The sequence below is a fragment of the Hypomesus transpacificus genome, chromosome 12, assembly GCF_021917145.1.
Source record: "Hypomesus transpacificus isolate Combined female chromosome 12, fHypTra1, whole genome shotgun sequence".
Classification (NCBI taxonomy): Eukaryota; Metazoa; Chordata; class Actinopteri; order Osmeriformes; family Osmeridae; genus Hypomesus; species Hypomesus transpacificus.
The window spans coordinates 8429684-8450001 of record NC_061071.1 but is presented as its reverse complement, the minus strand read 5'-3'; the positions used below and the strand labels follow the sequence as shown (position 1 = coordinate 8450001).

The 20318-nt window shown below is 52.8% G+C and overlaps 2 protein-coding genes across 2 annotated transcripts in view; both read left to right on the top strand.

Moving 5' to 3' along the window:
• Window positions 1-180: 180 nt before the first annotated feature.
• LOC124474850 (cyclic nucleotide-binding domain-containing protein 2-like) lies at window positions 181-3749 on the top strand. Its single transcript, XM_047031304.1, has 13 exons — window positions 181-284; window positions 376-419; window positions 627-842; window positions 948-992; window positions 1092-1255; window positions 1464-1620; window positions 1701-1852; window positions 2022-2160; window positions 2247-2328; window positions 2430-2496; window positions 2635-2749; window positions 2856-3019; window positions 3116-3749. Exons 1-13 carry the CDS (start codon window positions 266-268, stop codon window positions 3285-3287), a joined length of 1536 nt encoding a protein of 511 aa, XP_046887260.1. The 5' UTR covers window positions 181-265; the 3' UTR covers window positions 3288-3749.
• A 324-nt stretch (window positions 3750-4073) lies between these two features.
• nbeal1 (neurobeachin-like 1) overlaps window positions 4074-20318 on the top strand; it is a 26141-nt gene continuing 9896 nt past the window's right edge. Inside the window, exons 1-23 of the mRNA XM_047031391.1 lie at window positions 4074-4345; window positions 4653-5095; window positions 9561-9652; window positions 10608-10769; window positions 11078-11159; window positions 11274-11401; window positions 11955-12037; window positions 13138-13223; window positions 13344-13671; window positions 13931-14037; window positions 14400-14483; window positions 15996-16079; window positions 16214-16312; window positions 16499-17073; window positions 17440-17572; window positions 17701-17820; window positions 17903-18209; window positions 18320-18405; window positions 18551-18640; window positions 19028-19199; window positions 19366-19499; window positions 19606-19765; window positions 19982-20203. Of these exons, the coding sequence (XP_046887347.1) occupies window positions 5045-5095; window positions 9561-9652; window positions 10608-10769; window positions 11078-11159; window positions 11274-11401; window positions 11955-12037; window positions 13138-13223; window positions 13344-13671; window positions 13931-14037; window positions 14400-14483; window positions 15996-16079; window positions 16214-16312; window positions 16499-17073; window positions 17440-17572; window positions 17701-17820; window positions 17903-18209; window positions 18320-18405; window positions 18551-18640; window positions 19028-19199; window positions 19366-19499; window positions 19606-19765; window positions 19982-20203 (3385 nt within the window). The 5' untranslated portion in view covers window positions 4074-4345; window positions 4653-5044. The remainder of the gene's footprint in view (window positions 4346-4652; window positions 5096-9560; window positions 9653-10607; window positions 10770-11077; window positions 11160-11273; window positions 11402-11954; window positions 12038-13137; window positions 13224-13343; window positions 13672-13930; window positions 14038-14399; window positions 14484-15995; window positions 16080-16213; window positions 16313-16498; window positions 17074-17439; window positions 17573-17700; window positions 17821-17902; window positions 18210-18319; window positions 18406-18550; window positions 18641-19027; window positions 19200-19365; window positions 19500-19605; window positions 19766-19981; window positions 20204-20318) is intronic.

The following is a 20318-nucleotide window of genomic DNA, read 5'->3' as shown; positions in this document are numbered from 1 at the left end:
TTGGTGTTTGATTTAAAGAACCCTTTCCTCTGACTTAAAAAGTGTGTGAAATGTCAGAAATAACACGCAATACTTCTGAACTAAGAACACTTAGTGGAAACACTTAGTTTTAGGGGACATCATCGGGCGTTGTTGGTACCGCCTATCAACAGTTTACTGCTGTTACCCTTACAAATTAGTTAGTGACATCATAGACTCTTGTAGAATGTTGGATTCCAGATTTGTTTTGATTTGACTGAAGAGCTGTACTGTATATCATTGCACTATGGAGAACTCTTCTCAAGGTAAGACCTTCAAGGGAACCCATCTTTAGTGAATATTAGTTAGTTACATCTGCAGACAGATGTGTTTCATATTGTTACGATCATTAATTAGTGTCTGAGTTTGCAGAAACCCCGCAGCAAGAGAACCAAGATGAGGTAAAGATGAGGTCAACTCTCCTTGGATATGCACACATGTACACAGTCATTCACACAATCAGCTCAAATGAGCTTTATATCCAAACACTTAGCTTATCCATGACCTACAAAATGACAAAGAAGTATTTATTTTGGGCCTTGGTATTAAAGCAGGCAGTGTGTGTTATGTGGTTATCTTTCCTCCCTCAATCCTTCCGTCCGACCCAGCCGACAGGTTTCACACGGTTCCAGCATGCGGGGAAGCCAGCATCCCGCCAGTCCCCCCACGCTCAGGGCCCCAACCTGATGCGCTTCAAGCGTGCAGTGAGGACAATCCTCCTCATGTGCCGCGTGTGCCGCTACTTCATGGCCCACTCCAACTTCCGCTACATCATGGAGTTCAGCTTCTTTGACAGCCTCACCAATCGACCGTCCATAGGAACGGTGTGTGTGTTTGTGTGTGTGTTTGTGTGTGTGTGTGTGAGCGTCGGTCAAGGATATCAGGGGATGTTGAACGTTCATGTGACAAGTTCATGTCTTTATCTGCAGGGTAAAAACCTTGTTTTTGACCTGAACCACTTCAAAGTGAAAGAGGTACAGTTTGGCCTAAGGAAAGCACTTCTTAAGCACAGCCATGTCGCTTCTGTGACTGCCCTGATGTCTCTATTGTGTGTTGGGTCTGGGTCCCTCCAGGACAGGATTCCAGTCAGGCTGGTGGAGATCATGCGGAAGCCCCCGGAACACCGTACTGTTGCCGAGGTGTCTCTGCTGCACAACATGCTGAGCGAGTTGGAGTTCTACAGGCGCTACAGCGTCACCTTGCAGCTCCTCCTGGCCAGGGTGGTCCGCTACCAGAGGTGTGGCCGGGTCACACCACTGGAGCTCACACGTTCGTGTGCTCATGTCTTCCATTTTTTTCCTTTCTCTTCTCATTTTCTTTGATATTTTTTTCCCCGCCTCGTCTCGTCTCCCTTCGTTCTATGTTCTTTTTTTCTGTCCTCTCCTTTCCTCTTCCCTCCTCTCTCCTTCCCAGTGAAAGTAATTCTGCCACGTGTGTCCCCGTAGGCTGGAGCGCAGCAGGGTGGTGATCAGGATTGGCCATCTAGGACAGAGCTTCTACTTCATCTTCACCGGCCTGCTGGCCATCACCAAAGACAAGGATGGCACCAGTGCGTTCTTGACCAAGGAGCCCATACTGATAAGGAAGGGCATGAGCTTTGGGGTGAGATGTCACAACGAATCAGTGGCCGGTGTCGCTCTGGTCTCAGCCGTGGATTGGGCGTAACGGGATGAACGTTTTAGGACGTGGCCTTGATCAAAGGCCTGAGGAGGAACGCCACGGTGGTGTGCATGGAGGAGACGGAGCTCATGGTGATCGACAAGGAGGACTTCTTTGCGAACAAAATGGACGTGGAGCTCAAGAGGGAGTTTGACTATCGCTTCAGCTACTTCAGGTTTGGACGAACGAGCCATTAGGGGTTGTCGAATATTTATAGGGCACGAGTTAGGCAATGTGTTTTACGGGCACTTTTGCTCTCGTTCATTTCTCTTTCCATCTGATCCTATTGCTCTCTCACACACACACAAACACCCATACATACACACACACACACACACAAACAGGTCAGTCGAGGTTGTGTCTTCCTGGTCATCCTCTCTCATTGAGATGATGGCAGACCACTCCAAAACACAACAGATCCGGTATGGTCGTGTGATTGTCAAGGACACTAATGACTTGGGCGACATCATTTTCATTGGCAAGGTAATAGAGGAGTTATTTGCAGTACAGTATTGTATTAATATAGTTTCTATGGGAGAGGTATTGTAGTGTTGTGCCACCTGTTTAAGGGCCAGTGTGATGTGCTGAGAATGGTGGATCTCAAGTCCTGCAGGACCTACAGACAGCTTCTCAAACAGCACCAACAGACAAGTATGGAAATGGAACACACACACACACACACTGACGGGAAGACACATTGACGAATGGTCAACAGGAAGAGAGCTAATTGATTTTCCCTTTGTGAACTGCAGTGCGCGAGAATCAAGCCAAATGTAACCGACGGCCTGGCCACCCTAAGGACGTACAGACACAGCAGTGGTAATATCCTCTCCATCCTGGGAACCCATGGTGCCCTCTGTCCTCCAGTGCTCTGAGCTGTTCAGATCTTTCACATAGCTTTTTTCCACGGCTTAACGGAAGATATCCAATGCTTTTGTTTCTCTTCTTGTTCCTCAGCCTCTCTGACAACACAGTCATGACAAACTTCCCGTCTCCCTCCAGAGGCCTCCCGGCGGATGTGCCTAAAGTTGCTTGTTTCCTCGTCGACAACCTCTGCCAGGGCAGCACATTTGTACGATGCATTGTCTCAGGAATATTTGGAGAGAATCTGGTTGATTTATAGCATGACATATCTATTGTGTGTGTGTGTGTGTGTGTGTGGGGGGGGGGGGGGGTAGGGTTTGAATCAGTACCTGATGCCCCAGAAGCAGAGAGACTGCCGCAGGTTCGTTCTAGTCAGTCGCAGTGTGGAGATCCTGCGAATGGAGAAGACACGCTTTGATGAGCATGTGGATGACACCACCCTGAAAAAACTGGAGGCTCTTCAGAAGACCTACCCGAGGTGAGACACGAAGCATTCCTGTTGTCACGGAGACGGACAACGCTCCGTTCTGCCAGAAACATGCAGTGAAGCGTGTGTGGATGTTTGCGCTTACAGTGATGAGGAGCTTTGCACCTTTTTCATGGAGCGTGGTCACTGGAAGGATTTCAAGAACGGCGTCATGCAGGACCTGCTACCCCACCAGGTGGAGCCAAAGGCATCTAAACCCCAGCAGGCTGATGCTGGTCCCTCTCGGTTCCACCAGCAGAAGAAGCACACAAACAGTTAGCCTGGGCCACTCTCCACACAATCAGTTTTGATGTTTTGTTTATTTGAATGCATTTCTTGGTAAAGCATGTCTACCATGGGTTATATTTTGAGTGCAATGTGATTTAATTGCCAAAGACAAAATATTGAGCATAAAGAATGGATGAACAGTTAAGCATAGAATGGATACATTGGTTCTCACTACTTGTATGAAATCTGTCTATCTAATTAAAGGGAATTATTTAATTAATAGTCTGTATATTAAATGGTGTCAGTCAAGTGAGACCAAACCTTTGGGCTGGGGTCCTTCGCAACCAAGCCCCGCCCTTAACGACCCGTGCTCCACATCGGCAACGTAAAGGAACAATAACTGTCGTAAAACTTGCAGCCCAACAACTAAAATACAACCAACGTCATAGCCTTTAGACCGTGCACATCTTCACTCTCATAAAATAAAGAAACGTTCCAGGTTAAAAGTCACTATCAGAACAACTGTCACAAAGTTGTGACCTGCTAAGTTTAAAATGTCTTTGTTAAAGCAGCAGCATTGCACCTCAGAAAAAAAAGAAAATGTGTCCTAATGCCGATTTACATTTCAAAATAAAATTGAAGCATTATTTAACACAAGTCTATGTCTTTATATATAGTTATACATGGCTGTTTTATCATACATTACAATTGACTAAACATTTCAATTTTGTTTAATGTAGTTGCGATGCAACAATAGCATAAACATTCAACAAAATTATTTATTGAGAGACTTTTATTTTTAAATCGTTGAGGATTTAGGTTGACTGGACTGTATCCACGGATGTCACAGCCACGAAGACAGTCAACTATAGACTCCTGAACGTCAGTGTGAGTTGTTTATTTCCATCTCGGTTCAGGAGTGGATTGTTGTCTCAGGTGGTCTTACACTTGATGTATATCAAAGTGGTAACATTTTGTTATTGTGTAACTTGAGAAGTAGATTATTTGTTTTAATTGTTGTCACTGGGCTGGGTCAAGCAAATCTACGAATGCGTTGTGTGTCACATGAGAAGGAGAGGAGAATTTGTCATTTTGACAGACACGAGCCTGGTAAGACAATCGTTCTTAACAGTTAGTTATACATTTTCTAGTGACCTCTTGGTGGTCGAAAACTTCTCGCTTTATATATACATTTTCTAGCAGTTTGATAAGAAAAAAAAGAGTATGCGTTTCATTTAGTGGGTGGGTTTTCTTGCCAGTCTGCTAAGGCAAGTGGGCTGATCTGGCTGCAGTAGCCTACAGACCAGCTAGACTTAAAAGCTAGTGGCGCTAGTCTTTAATAAGCAGATAGACGTATTTCCAGCATGAGAGTAATGTGTGTACATTGTCGTGTGCTTATTACACGTTTTGTCGACAGCCTACAGGAGGGGCAGAGAGGAAGAGTCAAAGTGGCACTCCTGACTGGAGGACGAAGTGCAGTTCCTGTGTATTGTAGAAACCCACACGAAAGACGAGCCTGACTATGATCGAGTCATCCTGGGATGCATCATTTACGACGGAATAACATTACAAAGTTCTGTTTATCAACACTACAACGGGATTCTTTTAAAAGCATATAATCACCCCTTTCCCTGTACAAAGGCGATTTTTCGATTGGAAGGATAGTGGTATTTTTCTACATTCCAAATAGTAAAGATCACGAGCGATGTGAGCCGTAGAAGATCGAGCAGCTATGAAGAATGCGGAGAACTGACCTCTGTAAAAGGCAAAACAGCCTATGCTGTGGAAGCCCACCACGGATCGGGCAGAATGGCATCAAACGAAAGATTGTACGAGGTGTGGATGCTGTATTGCAACAAGGTGAATATTATTTTCGTATGCTTTGGCATTTGGGTACCAGTAAGGGATTGTGATGAGGTGACGTAATGGATATCATTATTTCTATGTTCTGTTATTCCAACACTAACAGCAGGTGCGTACGCCTGGGGAGATGGAGACGAGTTTAAATGCTGTATGTTTGTTTTTCTGCACCGACAATACTGTGATCTACTGTCAATAGAGCACACTATTCAAATGCATTCTTTACTAGACCTTGTTGGAGAACAGTAGCCAGAGTACAATCCACACCAGCCTTGAGTCAGCTGTTCATAAACATACTAGGGTTTAATTCACTTAGCGGTGAGCATGTTCAATATTCTATTGACCAATCAAATCCCCCTGCCTGAGCCTCTCCTCACGTGAGTCTCAACTGCAGTCACACACATTTCCCACATTAATCCCTCTCTAAAACAGCCCTCTCCAGCCTCCACCTCATGAGGACAAGGCTGTTTGCGTACAATACACAGGCATGAATCACCCCAATGTTTAGCCAACATGATCCTACACAAATGAAGTGTTTGTGGCGTACCAAAAGCTTTATATTTCACACTCTCAACTGCTGATAAGTGTTCAAAACAATGTAATACCACAAGTAGTGTCTTAGGGTTGAGGGATATAACAGTAGGGTGTAAACACCCCTTTGCTTGCACATACTTCTGGCAATCTCTTGTTAAAATGCCAGTCATTGCATAGGGTATACACAGTGGCTTTGTGTTACTCTGAGTGTGTATTTGCATGGAGTGTATATAGGTTAGTCAAACTGACTCCCCAAGGCATACCTATAATTCACACAGCTGTCGAAAGACCATAGTCCGTTTACCCAAATTATTAGAATATTTAGCATAGCCCTTTTGTTCTCCCAGAGCAGCCGCAGAGACTCGGGGGGGGGGGGGGTCTTCGTCCTGTTTGTGTGTTTTGGAGAGAGAAAGACAGAACAGGTTGCCAGGACGCATTTGAAGCAAGGAGACCTCGTAGTCACGTGTGCAGATTCAGCTCAGGAATGTTTGGATGGGAGGCCCATCTCCCCCACACGACCTCTGAGGAACCCCCCTCCCCCCCCCACCACACACACACACACCACAGTGTCACAGGTTATTGGTGCCCAGGCAGGGTGACCTCCAGTACCGCTCTCATCCTGGCTGCTGTTGTTGTTCGCCCACTCATCTTTGGAAGAGTGAACGGTTGGTGACTGTAATGATTAACCCCGTGGTAGAGCTGTCAACATCATGAGGCCAGAGGTTGACAATGGCACGCCAGGCGGAATGAGACCTTTTTCAGTTGAAGGTTTCAGGAAGTGTGGTGAGCGGGGCTCGGAGAACTGGTTTGGCCTGCTCCGTGCGGCCATGTTTGTGGTAGCAGGCTGCTTTCGAGTTCTGACACACACGCGCGCAGGTTAGTCTAACCTCAGACCTGTCTTGGCTCATCGCATTGCGAATGGACGGGTTATAGGTGATCACCCAAATGAAATGTCTTCTCTTCCTTCTCTGTGGAAAAAGGGAAACCCCGGGAAGAGCGGGTCCCGAACACGTCCGGCTTCTTCCACTGCGGCTTGCCGCATAGGGCAGGTGGGGGGTTGAAAGGTCACAGACAACCGTTAAGACGGTTACATACGGATCCGCTTCCCCCCTCCTCGCCTCCTGTCGTCAGCTGGAGGCAGCAGGCTGTCCCTAAGCCAACCACGCTGCCTTGTTTCCAGCACAACAGCAGCACAGAACAACATCACAACACCGTGTGCCCCTCCTCCTCCCCGGCTTCAGGCTCTGCCGCGTCAGGGACATCCCTCTTGGTCTCAACAGCATGACAATATGCCTCGGTAGCGCCGACAGAACCGTTGACATATCTCATGATATGTTGTCCGGAAGACGCATTTGGCAGCTGATCCATTCCTCCTCAGAGTAAGGGGTTACTGGTCCGGATACGTTGGGCCAGATCATCATTTCCCGGTTCACAGAATGACTGAACCGCTCCTAGATGACATTATCATTTGGCCCTGCTATAAAAACCAACCCAGTGATTAGGAGAGTGTATGAGAGGGCAATAGTCAGGAGTGGCTGGGACTGAGGAGGAGAGAAAGAGAGCTGTGGTTTCGCTTATTTACTCAAGTAGATTAACCGGAACTTTTTCCGGCCCTGCTCCCTGTTTCCCGGCTAACCGGTCTAATCTGCAGACGCGCGTACAGAGGGAGAGAAGCGCACTCTCACTCTGTTTCGCTGATAGAGTTTGTTCCTTCGGGCTTAAATATCCCCTCTCCTTTCATATTGCTCTTTCGTTTTTTGTCTCGCTCCTGTCTCTGCTATGAATATCACTAGGGAAAACACAGTGATGTCATCAAGATTCGGAATCAGCCATGCCTTGTGTGGTTTAGCCCCTCCCACAAGTGCACTATAAATACAGACCGTGCAATGACATCATAGCCAATCCCGGCTCGGGACGGGAGACTAGACGAGGAGTGTCGAGAAAGAAGGAGGTGATCGTGGCTCTACTGGACTGCCATGGCAACGGCTTGGCAGAACATAACGGCAGCTGACTGAATGACCCTCTTTAGATGCTGTGGTCAGGCGGCGTCTGCCAGCACTTCCTGTCGCAGTGGAACACGGTCACCAAGCCGGCCACGCCTGTCTCTGGGCCGGGGGGGAGGGCGGGCAGCGCACGTTTCGAAAAACCTGCAGGACTCGGCCCTCTCTTCGTGTGTCTCCATGGAGCTGGAGGGCAAACGCCCCTTGACTTGGTTTGCTGGTTAAGACCTTGAGGTCAAAGGGATGTCAGGGTGTTATGAGAGCCAGGGGGGAGTTAGTACAAGGGTCTGACGTCACATGATGACGGATGATCAGTTCTGTTTCAGATAAACCCCCAAAACCAGCTTATCAACATACTTGGCTCCAACCCTCACAGTCGTTTTAGAGTTTCTGCGATACAGTCAAACGGAAAGGGCGATGCCTGTTGAGTCAAGCGTGGTGATTTCGAGTTGAGATGATTCCCTTATGTGTGTGTGTCTGTGTGTGTGTGTGTGTGTGTGTGTGAGTGTGAGTGTTAGGTCAGCAGCACTGCCCAAAAATAAACAGAGCCACATTCAGAGCAGGGTGTGTTCCTCCCTGGCCTGTCCCAGTCCTCAATGGGCATCTGTCCTCCAAGGCTGCCCAGTGAATGAGGGCATTCTCCCCCACTCCCTGGGACAGAGCAGTAGGGCCAGGGCACAAACAGGGCCCGCTCACTTGAGAGAGAATGCGTAGGTCTGCTCTCTCTATCCTAGCGTCGTTGTGGCACATGACTCTCCATAGAGGAAGAGCTGTGTGACACCGCAAGGGAGACTCGAGAAGAAGGCTTCTGGGTGCTGAGAGGGAGAGTTACTAGGGCTCTCCAGCGGGAGGAAGTCGATAGCTTCCCTCTTCCTTGGACTTCACGCACACACGTACAGTCTGTTCTGATGACCTCACTTGGAATTCTCGAGAGTTTGCTTCCTGTTCTGGATGATTCCCACTGTGACACGCAGGCAGTAGCCTCCTAGCCCCCGAGCCAGCATACGCAGCCTCACTGCTCTGCACCACATAGTTTAGCCCTGGCTGGAGCCACCCTTACATTAGAACCTGAACTGAACTCGGACTCCAGAACTACTCCGTGTTCGGTCAAAACAGCACGGTCTGACGACCACAGTATCAGCCACCTCGGGCTATTGCCCTGCGATGATAATCAACATAATAGCTCAATAATACAGTAATCCGCTCAGCCTGTTTTCTCAGCTCTTCTTGACCTGAATCAGTCTCCAGGGACGAGGGCGGAATCCCCCCAGCCAGGGCTAAGTGCTGGGAGATTAGAGAAGGGCAGATGACTGGCATTCTGAGAGGAGGGCACAGTGTGTGTGTGTGTGTGGAGGTGTTGAGGATGGCTGTCAGAACCAGTGGTATGGCTGCTATTGACTGAGGACAGGCCCACGACGCTGCTATGTCAGAGGCTCCAGGCATCCAACCCCCCCCCCGTTCCTGTCTCTCCCCCCCCTGGTCCCAGGCATTGTTTCCAGAAGCGTTGAATGCCTGCTGGCCAGCTGCTGGCTCCCCTCCCTAGGGGGTGGGGGTGGGGGTGGGGGGGGGGGGTGGAGCAATGCGGACGAGCCGGTTCCCAGTCAGGTGCGCTCTCTCTCCCTCCACGCCTCACGTCTGAGGAGGGCCCAGTGGTGGCAGGACTGTGCTGGGCAGCGTGGCGTCAGTTCACCGTTACTTTTGTTTGTGGGGATTGTGCTGTGACCGTGCGGTTTGACAGGAAGTGGGGTGCTGGGAGAGCCAAGATGCTTGGCTTCATTATTCATAATCAAAGACTGAGACGTTTCTTACGATACAATCAATCAACAAACTTATCCTCCTTTAATTCCCTTTAATCTCCCCCCTCTATCTCTTACCCTCTCTCGCCCCCCCCCCCCCCCTATGTCTCTCTCTCTTCTCTCTCTGTCTACCAGAGGGACCCAGACTACCTGAAGCTGTGGCTGGAGACCTTCATCAGCTCCCATGAGAGATGCCTGGACGTGGACTTCGAGAAGCCACCTTCCAGGTAAAACGGTTCCTCCGCAGAAACACATGAGCTCCACTCAGCCCTCTGTTTCCCCCGCGGGACTGCGACAATGTGGATTATAGAGAATGTGTGACAGCGTGCGCGCGCGTGCGTGCGTCCGCATGTGTGCGTCCACATGTGTGTTGCATCTGTGCCTAATATAGCTTTGCAGGATGCTCGAGTGCTGAGGTCAGGTTTGTGATGCAAGTGAGAGGCAAGGATGCCTCCTCTGGCATGGTGTAAACGTGTGTGTTGGAGTGCATGTGAGTGTGCTGGTGCGTGTGTGTGTCCTTTTGCATAGCTGCTTTCTGTCTTTGACACAGCGTGGAAAGGAGAGGGAGGGAGAGAGAGAGATAGAGAGAGAGAGGGAGAGAGGGGGGGGGGGAAGTAGTCTGTGCATCCCTGACAGAGAGGACACTAGAAAGACACGCAACGCTGCGCTCTGCAAAGTCCCAGCTGTGGTCACATGACCAGCCTCATAAAGCCCGCAACGGTCAGTCACATGACGTTACGTAAGATAGGAGCGTGTGACGTGTGTGGGATTGGAGGGAGGGAGGGAGAGAGGGTGAAGTGCCGTGCTAGGGGAAAGCAGATTAAATCCCATTAGGTCAGCTCTGTCCCGCTCCAGCCCCCCCTTCATCCCCCCTCACCCCCCCCCCCCCCCCCCCCCCCTGTCCAGCGCTGCCACAGCTGTCCAGCTTTCCCACCGTCACGCCTCTCTCCCCATTTGGTGAGGCTCATCTGGCTCGGCTCAGCCCTGACAGGTCCCCCTCCACAGTCAAAACACACACACACACCGTCCTAAACACCTACTTGTCCCCACCGACATAAAAGCCCGCTTCTAGCAATCATGCATGACTGCCTCTTTTTTTTTTTCCTGTTGAGCTTACTCTCTTTGCTAAAAAATCGAATGGAGCATAACTCACTGTGTGTGTGTGTGTGTGTGTGCATCCAGGCTGGAAGAGGTGCCTCCAGTGATGACCATGCTCCCAGACAACATCCTGCAAGTGCTGCGTCACCAGCTGCTGCAGTGTGTCCAGAAGGCATCCGACGGCCTGGAGCCAGAGCAGCAGCACCTGGCCCTGCTCCTGGTCAAGTTCCTCATCGTCATCTGCAGGTCAGTCCTCCACCAGGGGCCCACCAGGGGCTCACCAGGGGCCCACCAGGGGCTCACTAGGGGCTCACCAGGGGCCCACCAGTCCTCCACCAGGGGCTCACCAGGGGCTCACTAGGGGCCCACCAGGGTCTCACCAGGGGCTCACTAGGGGCCCACCAGGGGCTCACCAGGGGCTCACCAGGGGCTCACCAGGAGCCCACCAGGGGCTGTGAGGAGGGCGTGTTGGGGAAGTATGGGGAGGTGTGAGGATGCTGGGTAGACCAGACCCCCTGGGTGCGTCGCTAGAATGGCTGTCTCTCTTCCCACAGGAACCTGTCCAATGTAGAGGAGGTCGGCACCTGCTCCTACATCAACCACGTCATCACCATGACAACGCTCTACATCCAGCAGGTGTGGAGACGTCGATGTTCTTTCCATCCTCCCTGCTGTATTCTGTAATCCTTGCCCAGTAAGGTATACTGGATATCTTTCCCTTATTTGTGTGTGTGTGTGTTCTCCCTGCAGCTCAAGAGCAGGACCAAGGAGAAGGAGATGGCTGACCAGACCCAGGCTGAGGAGTTTGTCCGCCACGCCCTGGCCTTCTGTGAGAGCCTGTACGACCCCTACCGCAACTGGAGGCACCGCACCCTTGGGTATGCTAGCTAGCCGCTAATGCTACCTATCCGCTAATGCTACCTAGCCGCTAATGCTAACTAGCGAGTTACACGTGTGCAGCGTTGAGAGCTCTTTCAGCTACATCTACTCGGGTGTTTTCCAGCCCTTTCTTGTTATCTACTAGGGAAAGTTTGGCAATGCTGTGTTAGATGGAAGCTAGCTAAGTAGTTGAATAAAGGGCATTAAGAACTCATTTGTCATGGAGCCACCAAGTCGTGCCTGAGGTAATCCTGCCCTTTCTGTTGATAATTCCAGGCTCAGATCAGGACAGTCCTTCTAGTGTTCCTCAGTGCCCGCTAACACACTCCATATGCAAGATTGAGTGGTGTTCCCGTAATCCAGTACTAAAGCTCCCTGTTTTTTCCACCAATAACATGCAGACACGCACGCAAACCCACACTTGCACACGCTTGCTCTCTCTCTCTCACACACACACGCACGCACACACTCAGGGAGATGGGCTGAGGCCGTGTGTGAAAGCTGAGGCCGTGTGTGACAGCATGTGTGTCTCTTTGTGTGTCTCGTCCCCAGGGAGCAGCGGAGCACGGTGGAGAAGAGCAGGCAGAAACACAAGGCAGCTCCGCTCACCGTGGAGTTTGTCCCATTTTTCTACCGTGAGTGTCTCCTCATCCTCTCTCTCTCTGTCTCGGTCTCTCTCTCTCTCCCTCTCGGTGTCTCTTTCTGTGTCTCTGTCTCTGTGTGTCTGTCTCTGTGTCTCTTTCTGTGTCTCTCTCTGTCTCCCTTTCTCTCTCCTGGTGTTGTCATTCCAGAGTGAGCCGCCCTCCGCCTCTCCCAGGCAGTGATTGAGTTGAGGATAAAGCTATGTTCTCAAGTCAATGAAAAGCGGCACCAGCTTGTTCCCGAAAAAACAGAAGCCCTCTTCTCTCTCCCACTGCCTCCCTCAACAGCTTTCCCTGAGTGCCTCACTGCCTGCTCTCTCGCTCTCTCTCTCGCTCTCTTAGTCTCTCTCTCTCTCTCTCTCTCTCTCTCTCTCTCTCTCTCTCTCTCTCTCTCTCTCTCTTAGTCTCTCTCTCTCTCTTAGCCTCTCTATTTCTCCCTCGCCCCCCACCACCTCTGGGCCCACATGAATCTGCTCTTTGTGTGCTCGGTCTGTTTGCCTGGTGTTGAGATGGGCTGATAGTGAATGGAGGCTGTCTGGCTCCCGTCGACAGCGGCCATTTTGCACAAATGGCCTCTGTGCGGCTGAGGTTTTATATCAACACCTCAGAGATAACTGTCCCCCGGCCCAGACCGACTCCCCCAGGCCTTACCACAGCAACCTGTCAGAGGGTGTGGGTGTGAGAGAGAGAGAGACAGCGTGTGTGTGTATGCATGTTGGGTATGGGGGGGCTTGGTGTGTGAGGGAAGAATATGGCCTTGCCCCCCTCTGTGATCGTTTGCTCGTTCTTAGCCCTCTGGGATCGATTTGTCGCTGAACAAAGCTCTTGCTTCAGTACTCGGAGGAACGTGTTGACAGATGAGTTAATATACGACTGATAACACGCTGCCCTAAAGGTTACTGACATGTGTGTGTGTGTGTGCGCGCACAAGTGAATGAAGGTACTGTTTGTACGACAGCGAGACAGGGACCATTAAATAGGACCCTTCTAGCAACTCTGGACCGAGTCTGATGTTGTGGTTGGGTGATGTTTGCATAGCTAACACAACGCCCACAGCATTATTCACTCTGAATGGCGTGTGTGTGTGTTCTCAGAGTGCTTCCAAGAGAGCGAGCACCTGAAGGACAGTCTGAAATGCTGCCTGCTCCACCTGTTTGGGGCCATCGTAGCAGGAGGACAGGTGAGAACAGGGGCCGGCCTCACACACACACACACACACATCAAACACACAGTATTTGAATGACTCATATATCCTCCCTTTGACCTCTTCTCCCTCCCTCCCTCCCTCTCTGCTCGGTAGCACAACGCCCTCCTGGCCATCTCCCCGGCGACCATGGAGGTACTCCTGCGCGTGCTGGGCGACTGCGAGGGCGGCGCGGACGACGGCGAGGACTGGGACAGCGAGGCGCCCGACAGGAAGGCCCTGCTGACGCTGGGCTGCCTGAGGGAGGTGGTCCACAGGCTGCTGGCCAGCAGCTCGGACCAGCGGCAGGTGGAGATCGGCTCGGTGCTGGAGAACTACTTCAAGCTGCTGAACTCGGACCCGGCCGCCGCCCTGCAGGTCAAGGGTCGCGCGCCGGGCCGCCACTGGGAGAGCCGCTTTGTGGCGCTGCAGGTGCACATGCTGGGTGAGGAGCGTGCTCAGGGGAAATGGCCGTTGTCTCTCTCTCTCTCTCTTTATGTCTCTCTCTCTTTCTCTCTCTCTTTATGTCTCTCTCTCTCTATCTCTCTCTCTCTCTCTCTCTCTCACAGGGCGCATCGTTTGTCCAGAGCAGCCTGAACGGAACGGTGTCGTGACTGTCTCTTTTTCTTTTCTTCCTACCCTGCCCTCGCTTCCTCCACTCCTTCTTTCCTTCTCTCGCTCCCGGACCGTGGACCCTTGCTCAGACACCATCAGGGACATGTTCTTGTGTTCAGACAGACCAGTCCTCCAGGCCATCTTCCTCAACAGCAACTGCTTCGAGCACCTGACCCGACTCCTGCAGAACAGCAAGGTAGGCCGGCCCAGACCCTGGCCGCTGTTGGACTTCCTGTGTCTGCGGCTCATATTGGACGTGACTGCCTGCACAGTGGTTTAACCCCTCTTTCCTAAACATAGTATTGAGAGGGTGTGGTGCATGTTTGACCTCCTGCGGTCGTGTTCAGCCACCAGGCACCACACTGACCCACCCCCCCCCACCCAACCCCACAGGTCACACGACCTATCAACCTGTAACTTGACCCCCCCCCCCACACACGCACACACACACACTCTCTCTCCCATCCTGCACCTCTCCTCCTGTCTTGCTCTCTGTCTCCCCCCCACACTCCCCCCCTCCCCCTCTGCCCTGACTCTCTCTGTGGTCCGCCTCTGCAGCTGGTTAATGCTAGATGCACAGGAGCAGACAAGGACCAGAAAGATATAACCAACAGGTTACTGACAGGAGAAAGTGACACTCAGGTACTTTCCCCTCTCTCACCCATACCCACCACCTCCACCGTCTGCCCCGCCCGCTCTCACCTCGCGCCCTGTCACCATTGTCGCGCTCAAATGCCACCAAGATGACCACTCCACAGCAAGACCCCCCCCCCCCCGGCTCTTGTCGGTATAGTACGGTCTTCAGGTAGATTGTCTCCCCCAGGATCAGCATACCTGTCGGCTCGTCAGGTCTGTTGACGTGGCCTCGTTAGCATGCAGACAGAGATTTCTTTCACAGACACTCTTGTAAACAAAGACCCCCCCCCACCTGCATACAATCCTCACTAGTCAGACACACAGCTATCAGTCTGGTTTATATAAAGGCAGGTGCACACACACACACCCAGTCCTTTGTAGTGAGGCAGAGTGAAGCACCTGTAATCTGATTCTCAGGTACAGCAGACACACAGTATTATCACCGCATTCTGGTCGCCTGGCAACAGGCAGTGCTAGACTGACTTCACAAGTTGACTCGTCGGTTCGCACGACCAAAAACCAACAACTTCCTGAACCGGCCAATGGCCTAGCTTGTTGTGGAGTGGTCATTGACATTCTCATTTTCAGTCGTTATTTATTGATTGATTTGTTTCCTTTGTGTTCTCTCTTCAGTTCAACTTCAACATCTTCTGCCACCCTTCTTCTTTCACCCCTCCCCCCCCGCTCCCCCACCCCCCTCCCCACATGCCCGGTGGTGTTTTTTGGGTTCCATTGGAATGCTGTCACCTGGCTGGCTTGTGAGAGACGGTCACACACTGTCTCTCTCGTGTCCGTCATGTTCAATGAGGTGGTTTGGACAGAGCTCAACTGCCCGCTTGATTCCACTGTTGTCGTTTCTTTTTTTTGAAGTTACTGTATCGTTCGGCCACAGTCTCTCTACAGCTGGTCCTCTAGCAAACAGGACTCTGTTCAACAACAAGAGAAAACCGTTTGTCAAAGGATATTGCTGGATGGAGATGTGTGTGTGTTGAGTGTGAGGGTGTTTGCTGGAGAGCGCTCCTTCGTGGGGTGTGTGACATCTGCGGGTGTTTCCTGTGAGCTTGTTTCGCTTGTCTGGAGGAGACGGGGACAGCCAGCCAGCGCTGTGAGCTTCCTGCTCCAGACTGTAGGCTGCTAGCGGTGTGCTCTGGAGCAGGAAGCAGCAGGGTGCTTTCCCCTGCTCCTGTGGCCCCGCAGTAAGAGCTATGATGTCACTTCCTGACCATCACAACAATCAATGAATAATCACCCAAAATCTGCTGTGGTGACCCCACACACACACACACACACAGCCCTTGCCCCACCCTCCTTTTATTCTGGCAAATAACACGCATGCTTTATTTGGTGGAGAGGGACATCATGTGTCACTGTTATTATTTGCTGTTTTTGCACGTGCCCCCCCTTTTGAGTGTGTCTGCCAGAATAAAAGGAGCTGTCGCTATGGTCACACCCCACCGAGAGCTGAAGGGAACTGGGATTGGTCCTGGTGTTTGATTGACAGGTGTTGTGTCCTCCCAGGTGTTCCAGGGGAGATTGGACTCACTTGCCGTGGCAACCATCAAAGCCCTGACAACGGTGATGCATAAATCACCAGCTGCAAAGGTAAAAACACAGAGAGGATCAACATAATTTATTAATAAAACAAAACAAAATAGAATAAATAAAACAAAATATCAATTTGATCAAGGCTCGTAGCCACTGTCGCAGCTGTAGTGCTCATGGATGCATCCTTACAGGAGGTGTTCAAGGAGAGGATTGGATATACTCACCTCTACGAGGTGCTGGTCTCTCTGGGACAGCCGTCCAGACACCTGCTGAAGGAGCTGATGAACATGGTGAGATTCTGTCAGCTTTTCTTTCAGTTTCTTTCAGTCCGCTAGTTACCCACCCAGCCAGCCAGTCGGTCCCCATTGTGTGTCCGCCTCGTCCATTTCCAATGCATCCGCAGTTCCTCCCTTTCCACGCTGTTGTGTCCATGCGTTATAAGACCCCTCCCCCTCCCTGTGCCCCCCGTCCCCCAGGCCGTGGAGGGCGAGCACACGTCGGTGGGCATCCTGGGCATCAGCAACGTGGAGCCCCTGCTCCTGCTCGTCCAGTGGCTGCCCGAGATGGACTCGGCCGAGCTGCAGGTGTCCACGTCCGACTGGCTCCGCCGCCTGTGCTGCATCAACCGGCAGACGCGCGCCACCTGCGTCAACGCCGCCATGGCGGTGCGCGTGCTGGCCGCCCTGGAGCACCACGGGCGGCTGCACCGGGCCTGCGGCGAGAGTCTGGTGGGGCTCCTGGGGGCCCTGGGGAGCCAGTCCCTGGGCGGGGGCGAGCTGCTGCAGCTGCTCCGCCTGCTGAGGCCCCAGGAGGCCGGGCGGGCCCACCCCTACGTGGGGCCCGTGCTCAGGGCCGTCCTGGGCATGGTGCGGAAGCAGGGCCTGGAGAGCGCCATGCAGTATTTCGACCTGTCGCCCAGCATGGCCGGCGTGGCCGTGCCCACCATCCTGCGCTGGCCCGGCTACGCCTTCAGCTTCCTGGCCTGGCTGTCGCTGGACCAGGACCAGCAGGGCCTGCCCGGCAAAGGAGACAAGAGGAAACAGCTGTACAGGTGAGGAGGGGAATACTGGGGAGAGAGAGATGGGGAGAGAGAGAGAGAGATGGGGGGAGAAAGAGATGGGGGGGGGGGGAGAGAAATGGGGAGAGAGAAATGGGGAGAGAGAGAGAGAGAGATGGGGGGAGAGAGAGATGGGGGGGAGAGAGAGAGAGAGATGGGGGGAGAGAGATGGGAGAGAGAGAGATGGGGGGAGAGAAAGAGATGGGGAGAGAGAGAGATGAGAGAGAGAGAGAGAGAGGGAGAGAGAGATGGGCGGGAGAGGGGGAGCGAGAGAGAGATGGAGTGAGGCGGAACGGGTAGAAGTTGAGAGATGGCGACGGTGGTCCAAGCTGAGCTTGCCTCTCCCTCCTCTCTCTGCAGCTTCTTCACCCCAGGAGGGACCGGGTTTGAGGCCTTCATCAGCTCAGCGGGGGGCCTGGTGGTGGCCGTGTGCACCAAGAAGGAGTACGTCACCGTCATGCTGCCCGACTACAGCTTCTGCGACTCGCTCTGGGTGAGGGAACAGCGGCACGCCGGGGTCAACTGGCGGCGTCATTCGGGCGAACCGGAGGTCACTTTCTGTGGTTTGTGAAAAGAGGGATGATGGGGGATTGAGTCTTTGGGTTGTTCTCCTCCCCACAGCACAGTATAGGTGTGGTCCACGTGCCAGGGAAGAGGCCGTTCGGCCAGAGTCTGGTCTACATCTACGTAGACGGGCAGCAGAAGCTGTCTGCTCCTCTCAAGTACCCCACCATGACGGAGGTGAGCACCGCCCTCGTTTGATCGCACGTGTGTGTGTGTGTGTTGACCCACGCCTCCTCACGCTCCCCCCTCCCTCCCTCAGCCTTTCACCTCCTGCTGCATCGGCTCGGCCGGCCACAGGACCACCACGCCGCCCCCTTCCCAGATCCCCGACCCGCCCTTCTCGGCCGCCCCGCCGTCCGGCCGCTCCTCCCTGGGGGGGATCCTGTCGTCCCAGGGCTGGGGGGGCCTGCTGGGGAGCAAGCCCGAGTCCGTCACCAAGCTGATCTCGGCCGGGACCCAGGACAGCGAGTGGGGCAGCCCCACCTCCCTGCAGGGGCAGCTGGGCAGCGTCATGGTGTTCCACGACCAGCTGCAGCCCAGCCACGTTAAGGCTCTCTGCAGCACCGGTGAGGGAGGGAGGGAGGGGAGGGAGGGAGGGGGCAAAAGAGGAAGTGGGGGAGCAGAGATGAGTAGAGGGAAGATCTCATGGATTATTCTCACGTCCTTTCGATTTCAGGTCCCAATTGCATTTCCCCTTTCAAAACCCTGGAGGCGGAGCTCGGAGACCTCTCCACCAAGCTCCTGCTGCACTACTCCCCAAAGGTGACTGGACGTGGCCACCGTCAATCATCCAAACACTCAATCACTGTCCATGCACGTCCGTGGGCGGTGCACGTTCACGCCGTTCAGTTTCAGACGATGATGACAGGTGGTGACCCTAGACTGTGTTGTTCTGTGGCTGCTGCAGGCCTGCAGGAACCCCATCTGTCTGGACCTGTCCCCTAACCTGCTGCACGGGCGCCTCACGGGGAACAAGGTCGTCAACTGGGACATCAAGGTAGGAGAGCCGGGAACGACATCACATCCTGTAATGGAATAATACGTGCTGCCCTCTCCCTTGTAGGCGTTAGGCAGTGTTCCGGTGGGCCTACACCATGACAATATGCGATGAGTCGTTTTCTGCATGTTTGGAAACATTTTCACTCTTCTGCTCTCCCGCTCTCCTGCCCTCCTGCCCTCCTACTTTCCTGCTCTCCTGCCCTCCCGCCCTCCTGCTCTCCTGCCCTCCTGCTCTCCTGCCCTCCTGCTCTCCTGCTCTCCTGCCCTCCTGCCCTCCTGCTCTCCTGCCCTGCTCTCCTGCCCTCCTGCTCTCCTGCTCTCCTGCTCTCCTGCCCTCCTGCTCTCCTGCCCTCCTGCTCTCCCGCCCTCCTGCTCTCCTGCTCAGGACGTGATCAACTCGGTGGGTGGTGTTCCCGTCCTCTTCCCCATCCTGGAGCAGCTCACCCTGCTGACGCCCGAGAACCACGCCGAGCCCTCGGGGTCAGAGTTCATCACCCCTGACCTCGCCACCCCCGCTGACGGAGACTGGGTTATCCTGCCTTCCAACAGGGCCTCCGGTGAGTCGCAATCTCCTCAGTCTGATGACATCACATAAGCACAGTCAGTACCATCACAGATATCCTCAATAATAATATTACTATACTAGCTATACTATATTAGTATAGTAATACTGATACTATACTAATGTCGAATGGTTGTTGATGATTCGTGTTTGTGTTTCAGAGGCTCGTCTAGAGAAGAACTTGGTGGCCACCTTCCTGTTGGTGCTTAAGCACTTCCTGCAGAGACACCCCATCAACCAGGAGAGTCTGCTCCACTCCCACGGTGTGGTCACCCTGGGAGCTCTGCTGCACAAGGTCAGAGCTGAGCCTGGCTCTGTCACTCACACACACACACACTCACACATATTGACTCACTGACTCTGACACTGTCGGATATTGCTTTGTGTGTGTGTGTGTGCAGATGCCTGCCTGCCAGGTGGATGTGAGTGTCCTGGTGGCAGCCCAGCTCCTGGTGGAGCAGGTGACCTATGAGAAGAACCAGCAGCTCCTCCAGCAGCTCCACACTCACCTGCTGTTCAACTTCAGCATCTGGAACCAGGGGGACTTCCCTATGCGCATAGGTAGGTGTGTGTGTGTGTGTGTGATGGGTCACACTGCACATTCACTGGCGCTTTGCACAGGACACAGCCTAAGCTTTGTCATCACTTCTTTAACCAATCGAAATGTGTCTCTGTTGCTCTTTGTAAGTGTTTGTGTTTTTGTGCGTCCGTGTGCGTGTGTGTGTGTGTGACACCGTGAACCCGTGCTGAGCCGCTCTTGTGTTTTCTGTGGTGAAGGTCACATCCAGTACATGTCCACCGTCATCAAAGACAACAGGAAGCAGTTCAGGAAAAAATATGGAGTTCAATTCCTGCTGGACACCATTCGTCTCTATTACGGGTGGGACTCCATTTTGGATCTCCCAGAATGCTCTGCGTCTGGTTTTATGACCCATTTTCATTCCCTGTACTCCTTCGCTCTATCTGTACTGTGGGGTGTACGCCTCTTACGCATGACTGACTAGGACTATTGCATATGGTGCCCAGGTCGTGTTGGGAGACCCGAACGACCGCCGAGTTGTTGTCGTTGTCGTTGTTGATATCCCTCGCCCGTGCCGTGTGATGTCATCAGCAG